At 39.3% G+C, this 19,171-nt stretch overlaps 1 protein-coding gene across 1 annotated transcript in view; it reads left to right on the plus strand.

Annotated features, from left to right (window-relative positions):
- Positions 1-19,171, plus strand: part of grin2da (glutamate receptor, ionotropic, N-methyl D-aspartate 2D, a) — a 196,206-nt gene that overhangs the window by 170,598 nt on the left and 6,437 nt on the right. The window contains exons 12-13 of the mRNA XM_066675472.1: positions 3,425-3,612; positions 17,249-17,481. Of these exons, the coding sequence (XP_066531569.1) occupies positions 3,425-3,612; positions 17,249-17,481 (421 nt within the window). The remainder of the gene's footprint in view (positions 1-3,424; positions 3,613-17,248; positions 17,482-19,171) is intronic.

The raw sequence follows: 19,171 nt of genomic DNA on the forward strand, positions 1-19,171 counted from the left end.
CTCTTCCCCTTAAAACGCAGTCTAGGGTTTGAGTCCCAGCTTGAGGGAAAAACATAACATTATGCCAGATATATTAGCCTACTGCTCTGCAAAATGCAGCAAATTTAATTCAGTTTCTTTCGTCACTCTCCAAGGATAAACATGTATATTCTGTTTTGCAGATTTTCAGTTTCACTATATTATTTGAACACAGCAGCAATCCTTCAAATTGTGTGAAAATATCATGCTGACTGGACCATTAGAAATGCTCCAAAATGACTAAAATCTTAATACACTGACTTCCATTGTAAGTTAAGGAGTTTTGTTTTTATTCCCTCCACAAATATTATTTTGGAGATACATGTTTTTCTTTGGGCAGTGACAATTATTAGTGACAATTGATGTATTTCACTGTAAATACATGTTTTTTTTTTTTTTTTGTTTTTTTGTTTTTTTTTGTCATTGCATACTTTTAAAAATGACAATTTTCATTGTATTCAACAAAAAATATAACCTAAAAATTCACAAATTTGAAAATGGCCAGCGAGTAGAATTTATTTGTCACTGCATGCATTATTAGTTCAAACATGGAAAAAGACAAAAAGCATGTGCATCGATTTTTTCTGTTCTTGAGGATAATATTGCATTGAAAAGTATGTGTGTGTTTTTAAAGTTGGTGATAACACAGTCATGTTAGGGATTGTGAACATAACACATTAATGCATCATGTTTTTTCTTCTTCTTTTTTGTTAAATGAGAATTTTTATTTATAATGCTATGCAGTAGTTACCATAAAATGGCAAAAGATTGGGGGAATTATAATCATACAAAGCACTTTATTGTACACCTAATAAAATGTATAACCATCTATAGCACATTCTCCATCAATCTGAAGAATGCCTTCATGATGCCTGCTCAGGGTCCTATATAGAACCACTTCATTGAATAAAGAACTATTGTAGCACCATAATTTTTAAGTTGTGATAGCTTCTTCTGCTCTGGCTCCTAATCACTCATTAATTCACTAATGTTGTTTTATCCAAAAGTCAAAGCTATCAGTCCTGTTTTAGAGCCAGTCTTAACATCGACAAGCTCGCTAATGAATTATCCCCCAGAATCGAGGCGCTCTTTCATGTAACACAAAACAAATGTGCTAGAGAGTAATGGATGGATGTGGGTGCCACAGAGGATCGCACACTGGAGCCGTTAATTATTCTGTCGTCTCTCTGGGGTTTGGAGGGAAAGCTGACTTCCCTCCTTTGTGTGATGTGTCTGGAAGCTCTGTCATTCCACTGGAATTGGTACTCCCTCCATGCAGTTTCCCACTAACTACATATGCTGCTTTCATAAAAGGAGGGTTTTGTCATAATACACCAAATTAGCAACTTGGGATATGGACATGCAATGCAGTTTGACATATCATCACTGTCCAAAGACAAACATGTGTCTACAAAATAGTAACTTTACAAGAGATTTTAAAAAAAGAACCATTTTAACTCTCATTAAATGTCAGTGCAAAAAGATTTAATTCCAGGTAATTCTAGAGCATTTCTATTGGTCCATTCACCACAAATGGAAAAATAAATGGGGATACAGCTGGTTAATACCTTGTTTTAGCGAATGCCTCCACAGAGCAGAGTGAATTCACAGTTAGAGTTTTTAAAGTCCTCAGTGTCACTGCTGGACTAAGAATAGTCCACCATCCAAAAATATTCAGCCAACAGCATTGTTTGTCCTGCTCTGTGGAGGCACTGTGGGGGTTCTGACCATTGAAGCAGGGGGAAATGGGGATAAGAAAGTATGCAGAGAAACAGGCAGACTGGGTTTTTTTTTTTGAGTGTTCAAGGTTTTTATATAGAAATGTTGTCTTGACTGAAGAACCCTTTAAAAAGTTTTGTTTTTAAGAGTATAATAAACATGATCATTTTGCCATTTACACACACGCGCGCCCACACACACACACACACAATTAAACCAAAACATTAAAATTACTTCATTCTTTCTACCCCCATTGTCCACTTTATCAGCTCCACTGACCATTGTTGCTCTGCATATTTCGTTAGCCCCTTTCACCCTACTGTTAAATGGCCAGGCCTCCAACACACCACCAGGTATCAGGTAATTTTTGGATGGTGGACCAATCTCAATTAATACATTGGGAGGGGGGGGGACCAAACCCAAAATGTGAGCTGTGCAAATATTGTCGCATGTTTTATTTTTGGGAATTAATTTATTTCTTCCCCAATATGTAAACCTCAGAAAATAATTTTAGAAGAATATCAGGTTTGTGTCCTCTACAGAGGACATCTGAACTCACATTTACTTAGAAAGGCAATGAAACATCAGACTAGACTTCAAAGGCTCTTTTCTTTTCTCTTGCTGTTTTCATTCAGAAGCTCAGAGTCTTTTAAGGTGGAATGGTATGTGGCTGAAGTTTAATTCGTCTACGATTATATTCACTGTTTGAATTACCACAGAAACTCATTTGTAACTGGAAAATATTACCCACTTATGGAGCAGAAATAAAGCAATATCCTCATCTCGGGTCCTGCTTTTCAATATTTGGAGGTCTCTTTGTTGTCAAAACACCTGCAAAATTCTGTTTTAGTGCCATGAACCCTAGAGAGAGAAACCCTAGCATAATGTGTCAAGACCCTTTTTTTTACCCATTTACAGACATTGGGGCTTCAGAAACACATTAGACCTGCTTAACCCGAGCATGCAAATGGACTAATGAGCAGTAAATGGTGAGGAGACATCCTCTGAATTTTATAAAAAGTATAAAATCGTCAGTGTTGCGTTTTTACACACCAAGATTCTGTTCTCTTTTTGGACACTTTAAGTCTAAAATAAACTGCATAATGCTTCAGTATCCATGGTGTGATCAATCAGAATGCATCATGGCAAGCACACAGAATGAAAATGAACACACAACAAGGAATAGCAAAATCAGAGTTAAAAGCAGAGGCCTCTATTTTGTAATGTGCTTGGTTAAAAGTGAATCAAATGTTTTATTTATTTAGTTAGTTTGAAAATCCCCAGGAAAGTAACCTACAGAAACATCAGCATGAGTCTGTGTAGCTCAGCTGGTGACCACTCTTAATGACACCCTTGAGCCCCACTTATCTTTAGCTTTGGTGGAGTATTTAGAAGGTGTGTGTTTGTGTCTGTGTGTATATAAAGCTAATGCTCAGATTAATGCATTATGCATACATCAGGCATGAATATGCATTGCACCACATCCGAGTTTGAAAAAGATTATGCATATTGGCAAGAACATTGGAGCATATTTTTCCACCCTCATAACAGGTCCAGCAAATTTCCTCAAAGATTATTGATGGGTTTTGAGCTTATGATGAGCTAAAGCTGCAGCATTCTGACTCAGTACACAACACACTGTCCTTACTTGCTCTCTCTCTCTCGCTCTCTTGCTCTCTCTCCACAGTAAACTTGACGCCTTTATCTATGACGCAGCTGTGCTGAATTATATGGCGCGGAAGGATGAGGGCTGTAAAGTGATGACCATAGGCTCTGGAAAGGTCTTTGCTACAACTGGGTACGGCATTGCTCTGCACAAGAACTCCCGCTGGAAACGGCCTCTGGACCTTGCTTTATTGCAGCTGGTGGGAGATGGTGAGAATTTTGTTTGATTCAAGCCCCCACCCCTACCTTGTTCAGTGAGTAAATCCCAAAATCTCTTCTTTGTTCATCAGAAATCAATATTTATTTATTTCAAAAAAATAATTCCCTAATGTATTCCCAAATAATAATAACGAAAATAAATACACAACCCCCCATTGAAATGACATTGAAATGAGCTGCCAATCAGAACACTAATTTTTATCCAATTAGAAACAAGGTAGAGAATCAACCAATAAGAGTTTCATTAGGGAGCTTACACACATTTGGAGTGACTCACCTTTACATAACACACCTTAAAAATAAAAGCCACCCCTCAGGTCACACAAAAAAACACAAATTTAATATATGAAATAAATGTAATAAAATAGTATAAAAAATACAATTTTATAATGACAAAGTTTTGAATAGAAATAACTTCCAAGCATGTCACATTGGTGATCAGAGGTGAGGTTTTAGGGGTTTAATCTGTCATGCCCTGGCCCTGTCTTGTCTGTTGTTTTAACCATGTGCTCACTTAGCAAATGGCTCTTTGTTGTTGTTCCTGTCTCCACCCTAGTCCTGCTTTTGTTCCTCCTCCTCAACAGTGTCTCATTTGTAATCCTGCCCTCTCATTAACTGTCCTAGGTGTTCCTTGTCTGTGGTGTGCATTTAAGTTCCCTTGTCTCTGTGTGTGATTGTTGGACATTCCACATTTGCATGTCTGTCTCTGGTCTCTTTGTTTTGTCTGTTCATTATCCTCCTCCTTATCAAGTCGGTTTGTGTCTCTCTAGTTTGTTTCTCTGGTCTGTTTGTGTTTCCTTTCCTGTGCTTTGTGTACTTTTGTGGTTTCTGTTGGTAGTCTATTAGCTCTCTCTGTTCAGGTCTCTGTATAAGCTCCCTTTGTCAAGGTTTATCTGACTGTCTAGTTCCCTCTGTTTAGGTTTAGTCTGTATCTGTCTCTTTAGTCTAGATCTCTGTTTAAGTCTTTCTGTCCAAGTCTCCCTGTCTATGTCTTTCTTTGTCCAAGTATCTTGTCATGTGATCCAAGTCTGTCTGTCTTTGTTTTGTTATCTTTTATTTAAATAAAAGTATTCTGTGTTTTAGCAAGTGCGTCCGCCTCTGTCAGTCCGCCCTGCGTTCCTGACATAATCAATGACCTGCAGGGGACTTCATGTTAATAGTCCTTGGTTAAGGGGTAGAGTTATGTTCAGGCTTTGAGTTGATGTTAAGTTTAGGGTTGAGTGATTAGAACTAAGACTATGGTTTGATAAATTGTGGTGATTTTAATTTAGTATATATTTAGTTGAATGTACAGTAAGTAGCTACATAACATATCAAGGGGTTTGCTCAAATAAAGTGTCAACTAAATCCCCCTAAATTTCCCAAAATTGATCCTAGATAAACCCTGCTCTCAAGACCTCTCCCAAGTAGTTGGTTAGTGAAGTTGTACTATAATAGAATTTTGGGAGTTAAGCCACGCCCACGCTCCTCCCCCCAGGCCTATTTATACCCTTCAACCTCACGTAATCTCCGTGACAATCGATAGTCTTGCGCTTCCTGCTTGCGTCACTGAGTTGCCAACTGCTACCATGGATCTCGACCTGCTCGCTTCTGACCACGGGCTCTTCTCTCCTTCCCCTACTCGATCGCCCAACGCCACACCTGTCATCAGCACTAAGAGACTGCGTTCGGCAGTCGTCGTGCCTGCCTCATCTGCCACTTCAGCTGCTCCTCCGCACGCTCTCGTCATTCCCGCTCCACACCCGCGGGTTCTGCGCGAGAACGCCGCTCCTCTCCGATTTCTCCTCCTCCCCAGCGACCTCATCGCCGCGACCATCGCGCTCGGCAGCCCTCCTTCACCGTCGGACGAGTACGGCCCGATCCGGCTTCTCCGTCCATCTCCGACTGGACAGCGGCGGGCCTCCAGAGAGTGCTCAGAGAGCGCGGTATCCCCTTCGCTCGTTCAGCCAAGAAGAGGACCCCGTTTTTCCCTGTTTTCGGCTTCTACCCCGGAGGATGGGGTCTTTCCCGCTCAACCTACGCCATCGTGTCATGACGTCACTGCACCTGTGACGCGGCGCCGAGGACGCCCCGCAAGGGCCCCCCTCACCAGCTCAGTGCCCCCTGCTGGTGCCACAGATCTGGCTCCTGTCTGCACTACTGGGCCCGACCCTGCCCCGACTTCCGTTTTTTCTCATTTGTCTCCCCTTTTACGTGCTTCTGATCTTCCTGCTCTCTCTCTCCCTGCTACTACTTCTTCCCTACCCTTATCATCCCAACCCCCTACCCTTATCATCCCAACCCCCTTCCCCTCACGGGCACGCAGTATCCCGTTGTTTATCATAATGATTCTCTCTCCGCAGGTTTTGCCTGTCAACCTCTCGCTCCGGCGCCCCGAGCTCCTGACACCACATTCTCTCTCTTCACCACTGCTCCAGCTCCTCCCCCTCCCAATACTCGTGTCTTCAATCCACCCCTGGTGCAGCCTACCCTTCGTCAGCGGATTCTCCAAGGTGCGGATGTTGACCTGTCCCCTCTATTGCTTCCTGTACAGCACCCCGCTCCATTGACGTGGGGGATGTGAACCTTTCACTGAAGACTTCAGAGCACAGAGCTTCCAAGCTCCTCACAACTTACGAATTCGCACTCGCATTTTCCCTCTATCGCGACGTGGTGTGCTCCTCCTTCCCTGCCCGCAGGCAGGAATTGGACGATTACCTCTCCAACATCCTCGACCTCACAGTCCGCTTCGGAGGCTCTGGTTTTTACGACTACCTTCGGCTCTTCTCCGCTCAGGCCGCCGCCTGCTTGCAACAGTGGAATATTCCATCCTACTGGGGTGCACTCGGCTTGGAGCTCTACTGCCGCATTTTCGCTGGCCGAACTGCACTTTCCTGTGGGTTATGCGGCCACCCTTCTCATCCCACTTCTGCGTGCTCCCAGGTCACCCCGGCGCCCACTCCAGGCCCTAATTTTTCTTTCATCCCTGACCAGGCCCCCAATCAGCGTATCACCTGTTCTAGCTCCCGTGATTCCCGCGGTAGACGCTTGTTCTTTCTTAATGGCTCTATGATCTGCAATAATTTCAATTCCGCTGGCTGCTTTGTATCTTCCAGCAGGTTCCTTCATGTATACACCTCCTTACTTTTCAACGTGTCACCAAACGACAACTCCTCTCCCTTTTGGGGCACCTTAATTTCGCTGTGAGTGTTGTCCCACAAGGTCGTTCCTTCATCTCTCATTTGCTGCACTTAGCATCTTCAGCCTCTTCTCTCTCTCATTTAATCTCCCTGGACCAAGCCTGCGCTTCAGAGCTAGATTTCTTGTTGCTCCTCCTCCACAGATGGAATGGCATCTTTTTCTTTTATAATGACGCACTAGCTAACCCAGAGGATGATTATTTGTTCGTCGACGCAGCCTCATCCGTGGGGTGTGGAGGTTTTTACAAGGGACACTGGTTCGCATCTTCCTGGCCTAATCAATTCACCCATCTAGCGCTAGACTGCGGCGACTCCATTGCGCTCCGCGAACTCTTTCCCGCTGTCATTGCTGCAGTTCTTTGGGGACATGAATGGACTGGCCGAGTCATCCTTCTCCATCCAGATAATGAATCAGTCGTTCATATTATTAATAAAGGACGCTCCTGTTCACTCAGTCTCATGCCATTCGTCCGCCGCCTCACTTGGCACTCAGTCGTCCATCAATTTCTGTTAAAAGCAGTTTACATTCCTGGTCACATTAACCCTATTGCTGGCTCTCTGTCTCGTTTCCAATTTCACAATTTCACAAATATTTCTCTTTAAACTCCCTTCCCCTATGAACCTCTTACACGCTACCTCCAGCTTAGATTATCTCAAGGTACCTCCCAATCCGATCCATTGTTTACAGCTGAATCAGGTTCAGTCGCCACTCGCCACTGGTTTCAGTCCCACTTACGACTAATCCTTTCACGTAGTAATCTTAACCCATCACATTTTCCGCTCACTCTTTCAAGATCGGTGCTGCCTCTACAGCACAGATCATCTTCAGATCATACCATTCAGACACTCGGCCGATGGACCTCCCAAGCACATAATTTATACATCCGCACCCATATCCGTGATCTCTTCGAAGCTCACCAACGTATCGCTTTCCTGTAACTTTTGGGGGCCTGGTTCTACACACGCTCAAAACCGCTCCGAACTCCATCCCAAATTCCTCTGAGTTCGCCCCCCCCCCGTTCCAATCTATAGGGCGTGGCCCATACTAGCAAATTTATTAAATCCTTACTGAGATAAGGGGGGTGTAAAATAGAGAAAACAGGATAAGTGTTGAGAAAAACTGTGTCAACATTGACCTTTTAAGGTTTTAAAGCTCTTAAAGAGTCATTATTGTGAACGGTATGTGTGAACAACCTTTTTAAAGTTAAAAGAAGTCATGCTTTCTGCTATGGGAAACAAATATTCCCTTGAGGAAAAAAATAGTACAGATCACAGAATGTTAAGTTGCTGCATAAGCTGTAATAAATAATCCAAAAATAATGTTGCTCTCATTCTAAGAAGTTTGGAGACCTAAATACATTTGTATCTTTCCTAAAAGGCAAGAAATTACAATTGTGCAAATGATATTCCACAAAAATCATTATCCAGAACATGGGAAGGTGAAAAAAAATACTTTCAGCCATGAAGTGTTCTTTCAAGCATCAAACCTATTATATATGACATAAAATACACAATAATATCAAATGTTTGTGGACTGTTGCTTATCCAACGATTTTCAGAAATCATGGGTTTTAATTATGGCTGTCAATCAATTTAATATTTACTAATTAATCAGTTTGTCTCAGTTAATTTTGATTACTCACATTGTCTCTTCTTAAGACTGAGGCTTTTAATAATGGATATTTAAATATAAAGTAAACGAATCAGTGTAAGACCAACACAATAAAATATATATTAATAGTGTCTGTTGGTAAAAAAAATAATTAATCACAAAAAGTTAATATGCTAGCATTTTCTTGTAATTTTGGTAGGGACATACATGTGTAGTGTAAGATGATTAACAACCTTCTTACAGGTTTCATTTTTTACTTTAGTAGTAGGGTAGTTTTGATGATTTTTTTAATTGAAATCTCTTAATTTGCCGGGACAGCTTTGATTGAGGAAAATAATGCTGTAGCACAGCTCGTGGCTCAAACATGGAAATAAGAGTAGTATGTGTGTGTGAGAGAAAGAAAGAAAGAGAGAGAGAGAGATAAGGATGAGTGAGTTATAATATTTAATACACATTTCAGCATAACTGAAAGGTAATCTCCCTTCTGATCTCAACACTAACGACACTGTATTTACATTTCTAAATGAAACTGCTACCACATCACTAGACTCTATAAATAGAGTAAATCCTGGGAGGAAATAGTGGTTGAAATTGTTAAGATGACTTCAAATTAATGTGTTAAATTCCCACATGCATTAACATATTAATTTGGGCAGCACTAATTTTAATAATAACATAATGCACTACTTGTGTGTAGAAGCCTTTATTTCATAAATTACATAGTATTTTACACAGGAAAAGGTGAACTATTTGGAATTCTGCTTGTGTGATAGATTATAGCTGTTTGTTACTGGGTTTTCACTCAACGTACTTGTGTTTATAATTGTTCTAAATTGTGCCAGGATCAGGTAAATATACTTCTTAACCATATTCAGCCTTTTTATAATTTCAAGTATAAAACTCATTTCCTCTGAAGACTAATTCCTTGGTGAACTTGCTGGACGTATTCCCACTTTACAACTGAGAATAGAAACAGATACAGGTCCTTACAAGCCGGTGTTTATTCTGTTTAGTGGATTATTTAAGTAATTGACCTTGTTCATTCAGACAATAATCCCATTCGGATAGGCCTCAGGTGCCTCTCTTCCCACTGAGGTGTATACATGACCATTCTTTTTCAGTTGAACTATTACACAGAGCATTAAGCGATTATCGGGCTCCATGTAAAATCAGACACCTTTCAAGGTCACCTCCAGTGAATATCAAGTGTTTAGAATTGTTGACATGTCCAAGTGGTGTTGTTTAAATTTTCACATTAAAGCCTCATTCATCAATTTAGATTTTTTGCTCAGGTCGGATTTCACTGTCCTGAGTTGCATTGCAATTTGCTCATGAGGACAGCATGCAGATTATCCACTGTATGTGACAGTATGAGAAGGCAAGAAAAGCCAGCCAGATTGCTTTCACTGCTTCATTGAGAGATTGTCTGAACCTCAAATGTCTCCCCCAAACTATGTAGTGCACAGTGTAGGGTACATGTATATTCTGCTATAAACTATACATCTGCCTATTGAATTAGTGCCCAGTGTAGTAGTTTTACTTTTATTATCTAAAGTGTACTATGTAAATGTATGGCACTATTTGGGACACAGCTTGAGCCTCTCCTCCATTGTTGTTTTGAAACTCTTTTTTGAACACATGAGTATAGAAAAAATACGCATGAAAAACTATCTGACGGTTCACATTCGTGTCACATGTTCATGATTCCGATATCTGAGACCGTCTATGAAAGGGATTCAAATCTGATTTGATAAAATCTAATTTTAAATGTTCATACAGCCCTAAAAAATATCAGATCTAAGTCATTTTAAAGCAAAAAAAAAAAAAAAGATTTGAGTCGCTTCAGCTTTGTAATATGATACAAGCCTAAACTAGATGTAATATGATTGAGGAACGCTATCATTGTCATAGCTGATCTCAAATTCATGTGCAGCTTTTCCAGAGCCTGGCCTTTCTTTTTATAAGTTTTGGAGGAGGTTATGGAAGCTGTGTCCACAGTGGACCCAAAGGGGTTTAAAAAATGTTGGCCATATAATGTTTTACAGCCATATACCTGTGAGCACAAAGTCAAGTGAAGGATTTTTTGAGAATTATGTCTGTTTACAGCCTAATTCCTTTCTCTTTTAACCCAAACTCAGCGCTAAATTTACAATTGTGGTGGGCTACTAGGCTTGTGCTTTTCCACCCGTTTTCAGACCGTGACAGCAGTCATTGAGCTCCCACGGCGCCCCCTCCCTGTGTCTCTCTTAAATGCACGTGATCATTTTAGCCAACATTTAAAAACACAGAACAGAAATTTGACACACGTCATAAATACCCCCATCATTTTAAGGTACCGTCCACATTTTTAAATACGGTGGTATATGTAATTGTATATGATTGTAGTTCAAAAAATATGTAGTATCTGATTGATTGGAGTAAAAAAAAGAATTGATAAGTACGTGCTGGGTCCTAGTTCTTACCTTGGGCATCAGTACTCACCAACCACCCTAACCACCCTACCCCCCAAACAGATTTCGTGTTCCATGTTTCTATTTCAGAATTTTGGCAACCCTAATGTTATAACGTGAGATGTTGGCATTGGCGTAGTGATCTTTAGCTCCAGCACACCAGTGCCAGTATCTCCCCTTATAACACTCCCTCTTAGGTATTATTGCTTAATTATCATAATATTATGGTGGTGCATGCAATATGATAAATCTCAGGTTACATTTGTCAGACTATTTCAAAGCAGCTGAACAGAAAAATCTCTGAACACTTATTTTGCAACTCTGAGATGGGTCACAATGCTCACACAAATGTTTTTAATGTTTTATTAAGTCCTAATTTGCTCAGTAGCAACAAATTAATTATTTCTACAACTGCTTGATTGTAATGTGCACTCATAAAAGGAAGGCTTGAAATTGAGGCCTCTTATAATATCATTCTGCGCTGGCTCAATATTGCAATTATGATTAAAGCACACTACGTTGTGCAGTGCTGCCTGAGACCTAAAATTACCCTGCACAACACTATTTGCCTGCCACAAAATCACTCTATACACTGAATGATCACTGGATTAAGAACAGCTACATTTTATCTACACTCACAGTCCCTTTGTGTCACGTCCACTGACCATACACTTTAGCAATTTATTCCATCTGTAGCCCTTCTTTTTCTCTGCCTACTTTCTTATCCCCATTTCACTCTGCTTTTCAAAGGCCAGGACCACCACAGAGCTGGTATGATTTTGATTGAAGTTCATTCTCAGCGCTACAGTGACACTGACATGGTAGTGTGTTAGTGTGTGCTGTGCTTGTACGAGTGGATAAGACACACCAGAGCTGCTCGAGTTTTTAAGTGCAGGTTATAAAGCCTCCTAACATTTGGGCTTTGGAGCATTGGAATTGTGTTCTCCAGAGACAGTGGGTTCATTCTCTAGTGTTGCAGTGGCTTTAACATCTAATGTAATGCCTCCCAGAATTTTTAATTAAAAACTGTTAAGGCTTTTGAATAAAAAAATGTATTTCTTAGCTGCCCTCAAACATCAATAACTCAGCAGTGGCTTGTTTGACGCTTAAATGATATTTGCAGTGTCTTCACTTCAAAAACATTTATTTATTTATGTATTATTTTGCTTTCCCATGTCTTTTTACTTAAGGTTTGTGTAGTTGCCGATTAAGACCTGACTCTAAACTTAGACACCATGTAAAATAGGCCTCATGGAGGCCTTCAAGTTTATTAGAATGAGCAAGGGAGTGTATTTTTAGACACAGCTAATGCATCAGCAAAATATTCTGTAATGTTTACTATTTTTTCCCCATCTCATGAGAATACCTGTTAAATGAACAGAAAGCAAGTAATCTTGTAAACCACCTGGGGCTATTTTACTGCTCCATAGTCCTCTGAATATTGTGGGTAATGGTGTATATTTCATCGCTTTCCACATTTCTCTCTCCTGCTTGTATGAAGGTGCCTGAAAAATGACATGTAATACAAATATTTATCAGACAAAACATAAAAATTACCTTCCATGTTTCTATACTTAATGTGCATTTTGTCAGCTCTACTGACTATAGGTGCTTTTTCTAGCCTTTAAACTACTAACTATAGACAGTCTGTTTATCTGGATATTTAATAACACTGTGTCCGCTCACTCTCCATTCTTTTAGACACACCTACATTGTTGGTCCACCTTGTACATGTAAACTCAGAGACACAGTTTGTGTTGGTTCTCCTCTAGTTCTTCATCAGCGAACACAGGATGCTGTTGGCTAGATAGTTTTGGTTCTCAGTCCAGCAGTGACAAGTTTAAATAAGTGAAAAGTTTATTTATTATATATTTAATTATTGAATTAAATTATTAATATTAGTTTATGTGTGTTTCTATGTGGGTTTTTGCTTTATTGTACTTTATGTTATTAATTTTTATCTTATTGATTGTGAAGCACTTTGTAGCCTGTCTTAGGAAAGTAATATATAAATAAATGTTTATTTTACTTACTTATAATCTAAAAAACATTATGTAGTGTTTCTTTAAAATCACCTGATTGTGTCTAACACAGCATGGTCAAGCTGCAAAGGTCCAGCAGCTAAAATGGTCCTTTGTGTGTGGTATTTGGAGTGGAGAATGACCTCGAAATAAGATCACAAGCTCAGAGCGAGGTTTATACAGGAAAGGGTTAGACTGCCATTACTGGCTTCACCTTGCCTCTTTTCATCTAGCAGCTCTCCAGTGAGAGCTTCTGACTGTTTGACAAGGCGAGATCAGAGGAGCACAGCAGTGTTCTTGGTGGGCTGTTGCTTTCAGTTTAGCCTCCCACCAGCAGGCTGGAACCCTAATGATGATAATGATAGGAATACAGCTATTTAGTCTGCTCCTGTTTGGAGGAAAAGTAATAGGCAGAGGATTAAAGGATTAAGGCATTTTCCTGAAGGTTTGTGCCCTCTTAAGCCATCATGAAGTAAAGTCCATCATGATACTGCAGAAGCTCCACTGGAAACTATCCAAGGCTTGGGGAAAATTGCCTTCTAACTCATTTTTTTCAAAGAGACAGAAGAGTAGAAAGGACTCAGCTATTTGTGCCAAAATCAGAATTTATTTGCCAGGTACTTTTATCCACTTTTATCCAACTTTATATAATAAGAATTAAGAATTATAACCATGTAACAACTGAATTCTAACCATGTAACAAATGACTTATAATCATGTTGCAATCTAATTGTAACCATGTTACAGTAGAAAGGCTGATGTAGGATTAGAAATCTTGCCGAAGGACAGTTCTTGGAAAAGCAAGAAGTTCAATCTGACCTGGGAAGTGGAACTTGAACCGCCTTCTGCTGTGCAGAACACAGTTTTATTATAATATACACAATATAATTAATGACAACTATACCAGTCATTAATTACTGTACAATTCTACACAAGTCTAAAGATGCACCATCAGAATAACTTTCAGAACTGTTTAAACTCTCAGGATCAGATGTACACTTCATGTCCAAAAGAGAGTACACACCTCTTGTAATTGGTGAATCCAGCTCTTCTGCTGTGGGTACGCACATTATTTTGTGTTTGACAGAATGGCAGTGCTACTTGGCGCTGACAAATGTAGAAAATGTATGGTGTACATTTTAGGACATCCTCAGACCTCAGCGTCAGTACTCAGGCATTGAACAGAACAGCATCATTCCTTGTATGAAAAGACTTCAAGTCTAAGGAAAACCATCGTCATGTCTCAGAACTCGTGTAATTAAACATCAGGCTTCAGAGTAAACAGCCTCAGACCAAACTCCCTCAGAAAAAAAAGCTTCAGACCAAACACACTCAGACCAAACTCCCTCAGAAAAAATGCTTCAGCCCAAACTCCCTCGGAATAAAAACTTCAGACCAAATGCCTTTAGCCCAAAATTTCTCAGAACAAAAGGCTTCAGACCAAATGCCCTCAGCCCAAACTCCATCAGACAAAACACCATCAGAAAAAAAGCTTCAGAATATCCAACAACAGAATTAAAAATGGCTTCAGAATACCCATGCCTCTGACAACAAAGCCTCTCGTTCAACATTTTCAACATTGGACACACATTAGCATTTCCGATGTCAACATTGTTAAAAGGGAGCTCATGACAAGATTTCCACTTTTATTCCTTCTCTAGAGAAAACAAGTTCAAGACTAGACTTTTGTTTTATTTTTATTGTTCATTTAAAGAAAGTCTGAACACAGTTTTATGAACTGAATGGTGAATTAAGTGGGTCTTCAGGCACCAATGTAAGGGACAATTATCAAAGTGCACGTCCTTAAGTCCTGTGTTGAACTTCAAAATCTCAATAGTTACTGTAGTACGCAAATTTTAAAACCATTTGCATTAAGACATATCATGTTACTGCTCTTTGCTTTTACAATTTTGTGTCCTACATTAAAAAATGTTTAATATTTGAATTGGTCATTGAAATTAAACACTAAAATCTACTCCCATATGTTTTACTGTAGGCTGTATTTACTTGTGATAATAAGGCAGGCTTTAATGCAATTGGTTTTAAATTTGTGTTACATAATGTGTGTCCAATATTGAATATAAAAACGAGAGGCTGTGTTGTCAGTGGCATGGACATTGGTACTGTTGTTGGATATGAAGCCTTTTTTTCTGATGATGTTTTGTCTGAGGGAGTTTGTGCTGAGGCCGCTTCATCTGATGTCTATTTTTCTGAGGGAGTTTGGTCTGAAGCCTTTTGTTCCAAGGGAGTTTGGTCTGAAGCTTTTTTTCTGAGGGAGTTTGGTCTGAGGCCATTTGCTCTGAAGCCTGATGTTTAATTACATAAGTTATGGTTTTCCCAAGACTTGAAGGCTTTTCATACGAGGAATGATGCAGTTCTGTTCAATGCCTGAGTACTGACGTTGATGTCTGAGGATGTCCTAAAATGTACACCATACAGATGAGAAATGAGAAACAAGGACAGAGACTTGGTAGCAAGTTAGCTAACATTAGTTTATTGCATATTAAATCAATGTTTCTTTTTCTCCAAATTTGTAAAGTGCAGTTTCTGCAGGGCTGAGCCTGGGGTAGCAACAACAGAGGTTCTTTTCTTCCTATTACATTTCAGAGAAGCATAGAGGGTGGAGGGGGAAAAAAGACAAATATATACATATTTCCTGTAGAATTGGTATGTATGAAATCATCACAACTTCAAAATCTATAATTAATATAGAATTAGGTACAATTATATTCCCCAATTAAAGGTACTAAATATGTCCCCTTAGGGTACCACCACAGTGACTGCAAGGAGGTGTTCATTTATGAGAGAGTAGATTTTGTTAATAGACAGGAAGGGTAAATGAATAAATGGATTTCCATAGGGTAGGGGCTGCAACATTAAAAGATCATATATAATGGACAGTCTGAACCTGGGGACAGTTGTTGGATCAGAATCAGAGTCTACTTTGAACTGTTAGGTAGTTAGTTGGCTAAAAAGGGTTTTCAGATAGAGTGCCTAAATAAACTGTCAATTTTTCTTCCTTCATTTTTTTAAACTTATGTGTATGATTGAAAATACAGTAAGAGTTTGAGGTGGGCTGGTTTGTGCCACGTAACCCTAAAGTATTAAAAAAGAAGCTATTACCCTTCCTCTTATTTTCAAGCCTTACAAAAGGGAACATAAAAAGTTGTGTGATGTGCTCATTGTTTTTGCTTTCACCTCCTTCACATTCTCTCTCCTTTATTTCCCTCCCCTTCTTTCCCTGGCTTTGTTGAAGCTGTTTTGATGAGGAGGAAGAGAACGACCAGCCTCTTGTCAAGCTGAAAACGCTGAATATGAAAGGGAGCTGGAAGAGGCTTATTGAAATGTGATGAATGAAATTAGGGAGAAGTCTCCAAATTAATGAACGCACTAATGAATAGCCGAAGGGTCAAGCCAGCACTGGTGCACTAGTCAAAGAGACTTGATTTTGAATTCTGACGTTCTGTTTTTGAGTGGGGATTCTCATTAGGGCAGACTTTCCCTGTTTTAATAAATGTGATGAAATGTGACGTGATTTCACTTTGCATTATTACATTTTCCATTACCTATGCCATTGCCTAAGCCATGTTTCAGGGGCCGGATTTACATAAATTGACAAACTAACAATTAACAAGGGGCCAAATGCAGTAATGGGTGTTAGCTTTTGTTTTCAGACAAAAAAGGATTTGCCATTGTCTTTCTCTCTCTTCAACTATGGAAGGAATAATCCTTCATGGGAAGAAAGCCATCTAAATGCATATCATGTTTTTCGACCAACACACTTGCCTTGCCTTCACATTCTTCATAGTGACACTTCTTTTTTTTTTCTAAAAAAATAAATAAATAAATAAAACAAGAAAAACTGTGTTAATGGGTATTGTTGGTTGCTAAGCCCATCTAGTCCCAGGCTTTCATCTCCAAACCACTTTGAGCCTGTCTTCTCACAAGATGCTAGAAACCAGCCCATTTCAAACCTCCATCAAAGCTGTTATTATCTCCCTCGATCCATCTTCCAGCACTGCATGGATTTCCTGCTTCTTGCTTTTTTCATGTTTCCCTCTTCCCTCTTTCTTTCCTCCCCTTTTGTCGCCACTTTGTCACAATTCAATAATAACATAAAGCAGACAGGAATCACCACAGCTTCCAAACTATTCTCCTTTTTTCTCCTCTCCTGTGAATGAGACACTGCTTCCCAACAAAAGGCCTTTAATTCTTTTCATTTCCCTGCTCTGCTCCCCATCTTTTCCCAGCTCATAGTATTTTAATCCCCCCCACTATACAACACCCCCCCTTTTTACGATTTCTCCTTATCTTTAGTAGCCTGTTTATCTCCTCACACTTTGCCCATCCCTCCATCTCTTCCAGATGAAATTGACATGCTCGAGCGACTCTGGCTTTCTGGGATTTGCCATAATGATAAGATTGAGGTGATGAGCTCTAAGCTGGACATCGACAACATGGCGGGGGTCTTCTACATGCTCCTGGTGGCCATGGGTTTGAGCCTCCTCGTCTTTGCCTGGGAACATCTGGTTTATTGGAAGCTCCGCCACTGTTTGGGTCGCTCCAAAGGACTTGACTTCCTACTGGCCTTCAGTCGGGTAAACATATGTGTTCAGCTTTATAGTCTTACATTTGTCACATTCTTACAAATGTGGGTTTGTGCAGGGTTCTGGTTCAATTTAGATCTATGCAATATATATAGAACCATTTAGTTGGTGAAATGTCTCTTCAGATCAATGGAGAATGTGATGTATGGTTCTATTCAGCAACAGTAAAGGTTCTTCTTTTGTTCCAGTAGTTCTATTGTTACTGAGTGATCGATTTGTTTCCCCTAAACAACATATCTGAAGTAACTGTATATGGTTGAACATGATGGATTCTGTTGTTGCACAAAAAACGTATCATAGTGTAACACACTATTACTACACACTATTTACAGCAACCACTATATAATACAGTACATAATATATAACATTTAGCAAAGAAGAAACATAGAGATTTACACAGTATATACATCTATGCATTCTTACAAAGGCCGTACTGCAAAAGCAGAACCCCGTTTTCTAGAATGTTCTGTGTAGAACCATATAAACCACAATCTCCTTTAAAGAGAAGAACCATTTTGACATAAAATTACCTAGTCATAGAGAGCCAGTATAGAAACATGTGTAATTTTTTAAGTATTATCAGACCAGTCACAATAATTACATTATCCACATACAGTACAATATATCATTTTTTCATGATTATCTGGATTTGTTTGAAAATTGTGGCTTTATTTTATTTATGTTTTATTATTTTAGGATATTTAACCTTTGGTTTTATTTAAATTCCTGTGTTTGAATATTCTTAAAGATTAATACTAAAATAACTAGTTCATTGCTTTTTAAAGGTAAGTAGTTGCATTATTATGCTATTAAACAGAACGATGACTGGATTTGGAACACCTACCTTGTATCTCCACTCATTGTCCCTTTTATCAGACCCACTAGCCATAGATGAGCATAGAGGAGTGAGAGCTATAGTCAGTAATTGTAGAATTACAAAGTGCTTTTGAATGACTGGTTGAGCTGATAAAATGGACAATGAACTGAGATACAAAAAAGGCACTCCTATTCCAGTAGTTATTATAATTATCATTACATCAGTGGCATTAAATGGTCTTAAAATGTCAATAAAAGTGTTTATCGCCATCAGCTCTGGGATAATATATTGCCTACAAAATATTGCTATTCTGACTGGCTAATGTGCAATAGAATGAACATAAAATTTATCTTGGGCATATAGTGTTAATGGGCAAACCTCAGATCTATAGAATGGGTAAACAATGCAAGTAAATTCACATAATTCCTGTCATTGTTGTGACAGGACACCTAGTGTTCTCACAGAATATGAAAAGAGATTTCATGAGAACCTACTACCTCTCTCTCCCTATCAGATGAAGATACAGAAATGGTAGACATGATACAAATACCAATAACCTAAAAAAATTATTGTCACAAAATGAAACACCATATTTCTGAGCAATATGTAAGGCCGTCATGAGAGATGAGATACTCATGTAGTAGAAAGGCATTATAGTTATGCCATTACCTCTGAAATAGTGTTATTTGAGGTTGCAGCCTTACATCATCAAAGCGCTGAACATACTGACAAGTTCATTTTTATGTTAATATTTTAAGTCTAGTGTTTTACTGAATCATTTCTCCAAGTGTCTGAACTGGTATGTGTCATCATAGAGGACAGGTTGATACTTTGCTTCACAGCTCATTTTCTTTCTCTTCTTAT

This window comes from Hoplias malabaricus, chromosome 6 (assembly GCF_029633855.1).
Source record: "Hoplias malabaricus isolate fHopMal1 chromosome 6, fHopMal1.hap1, whole genome shotgun sequence".
NCBI lineage: Eukaryota > Metazoa > Chordata > Actinopteri > Characiformes > Erythrinidae > Hoplias > Hoplias malabaricus.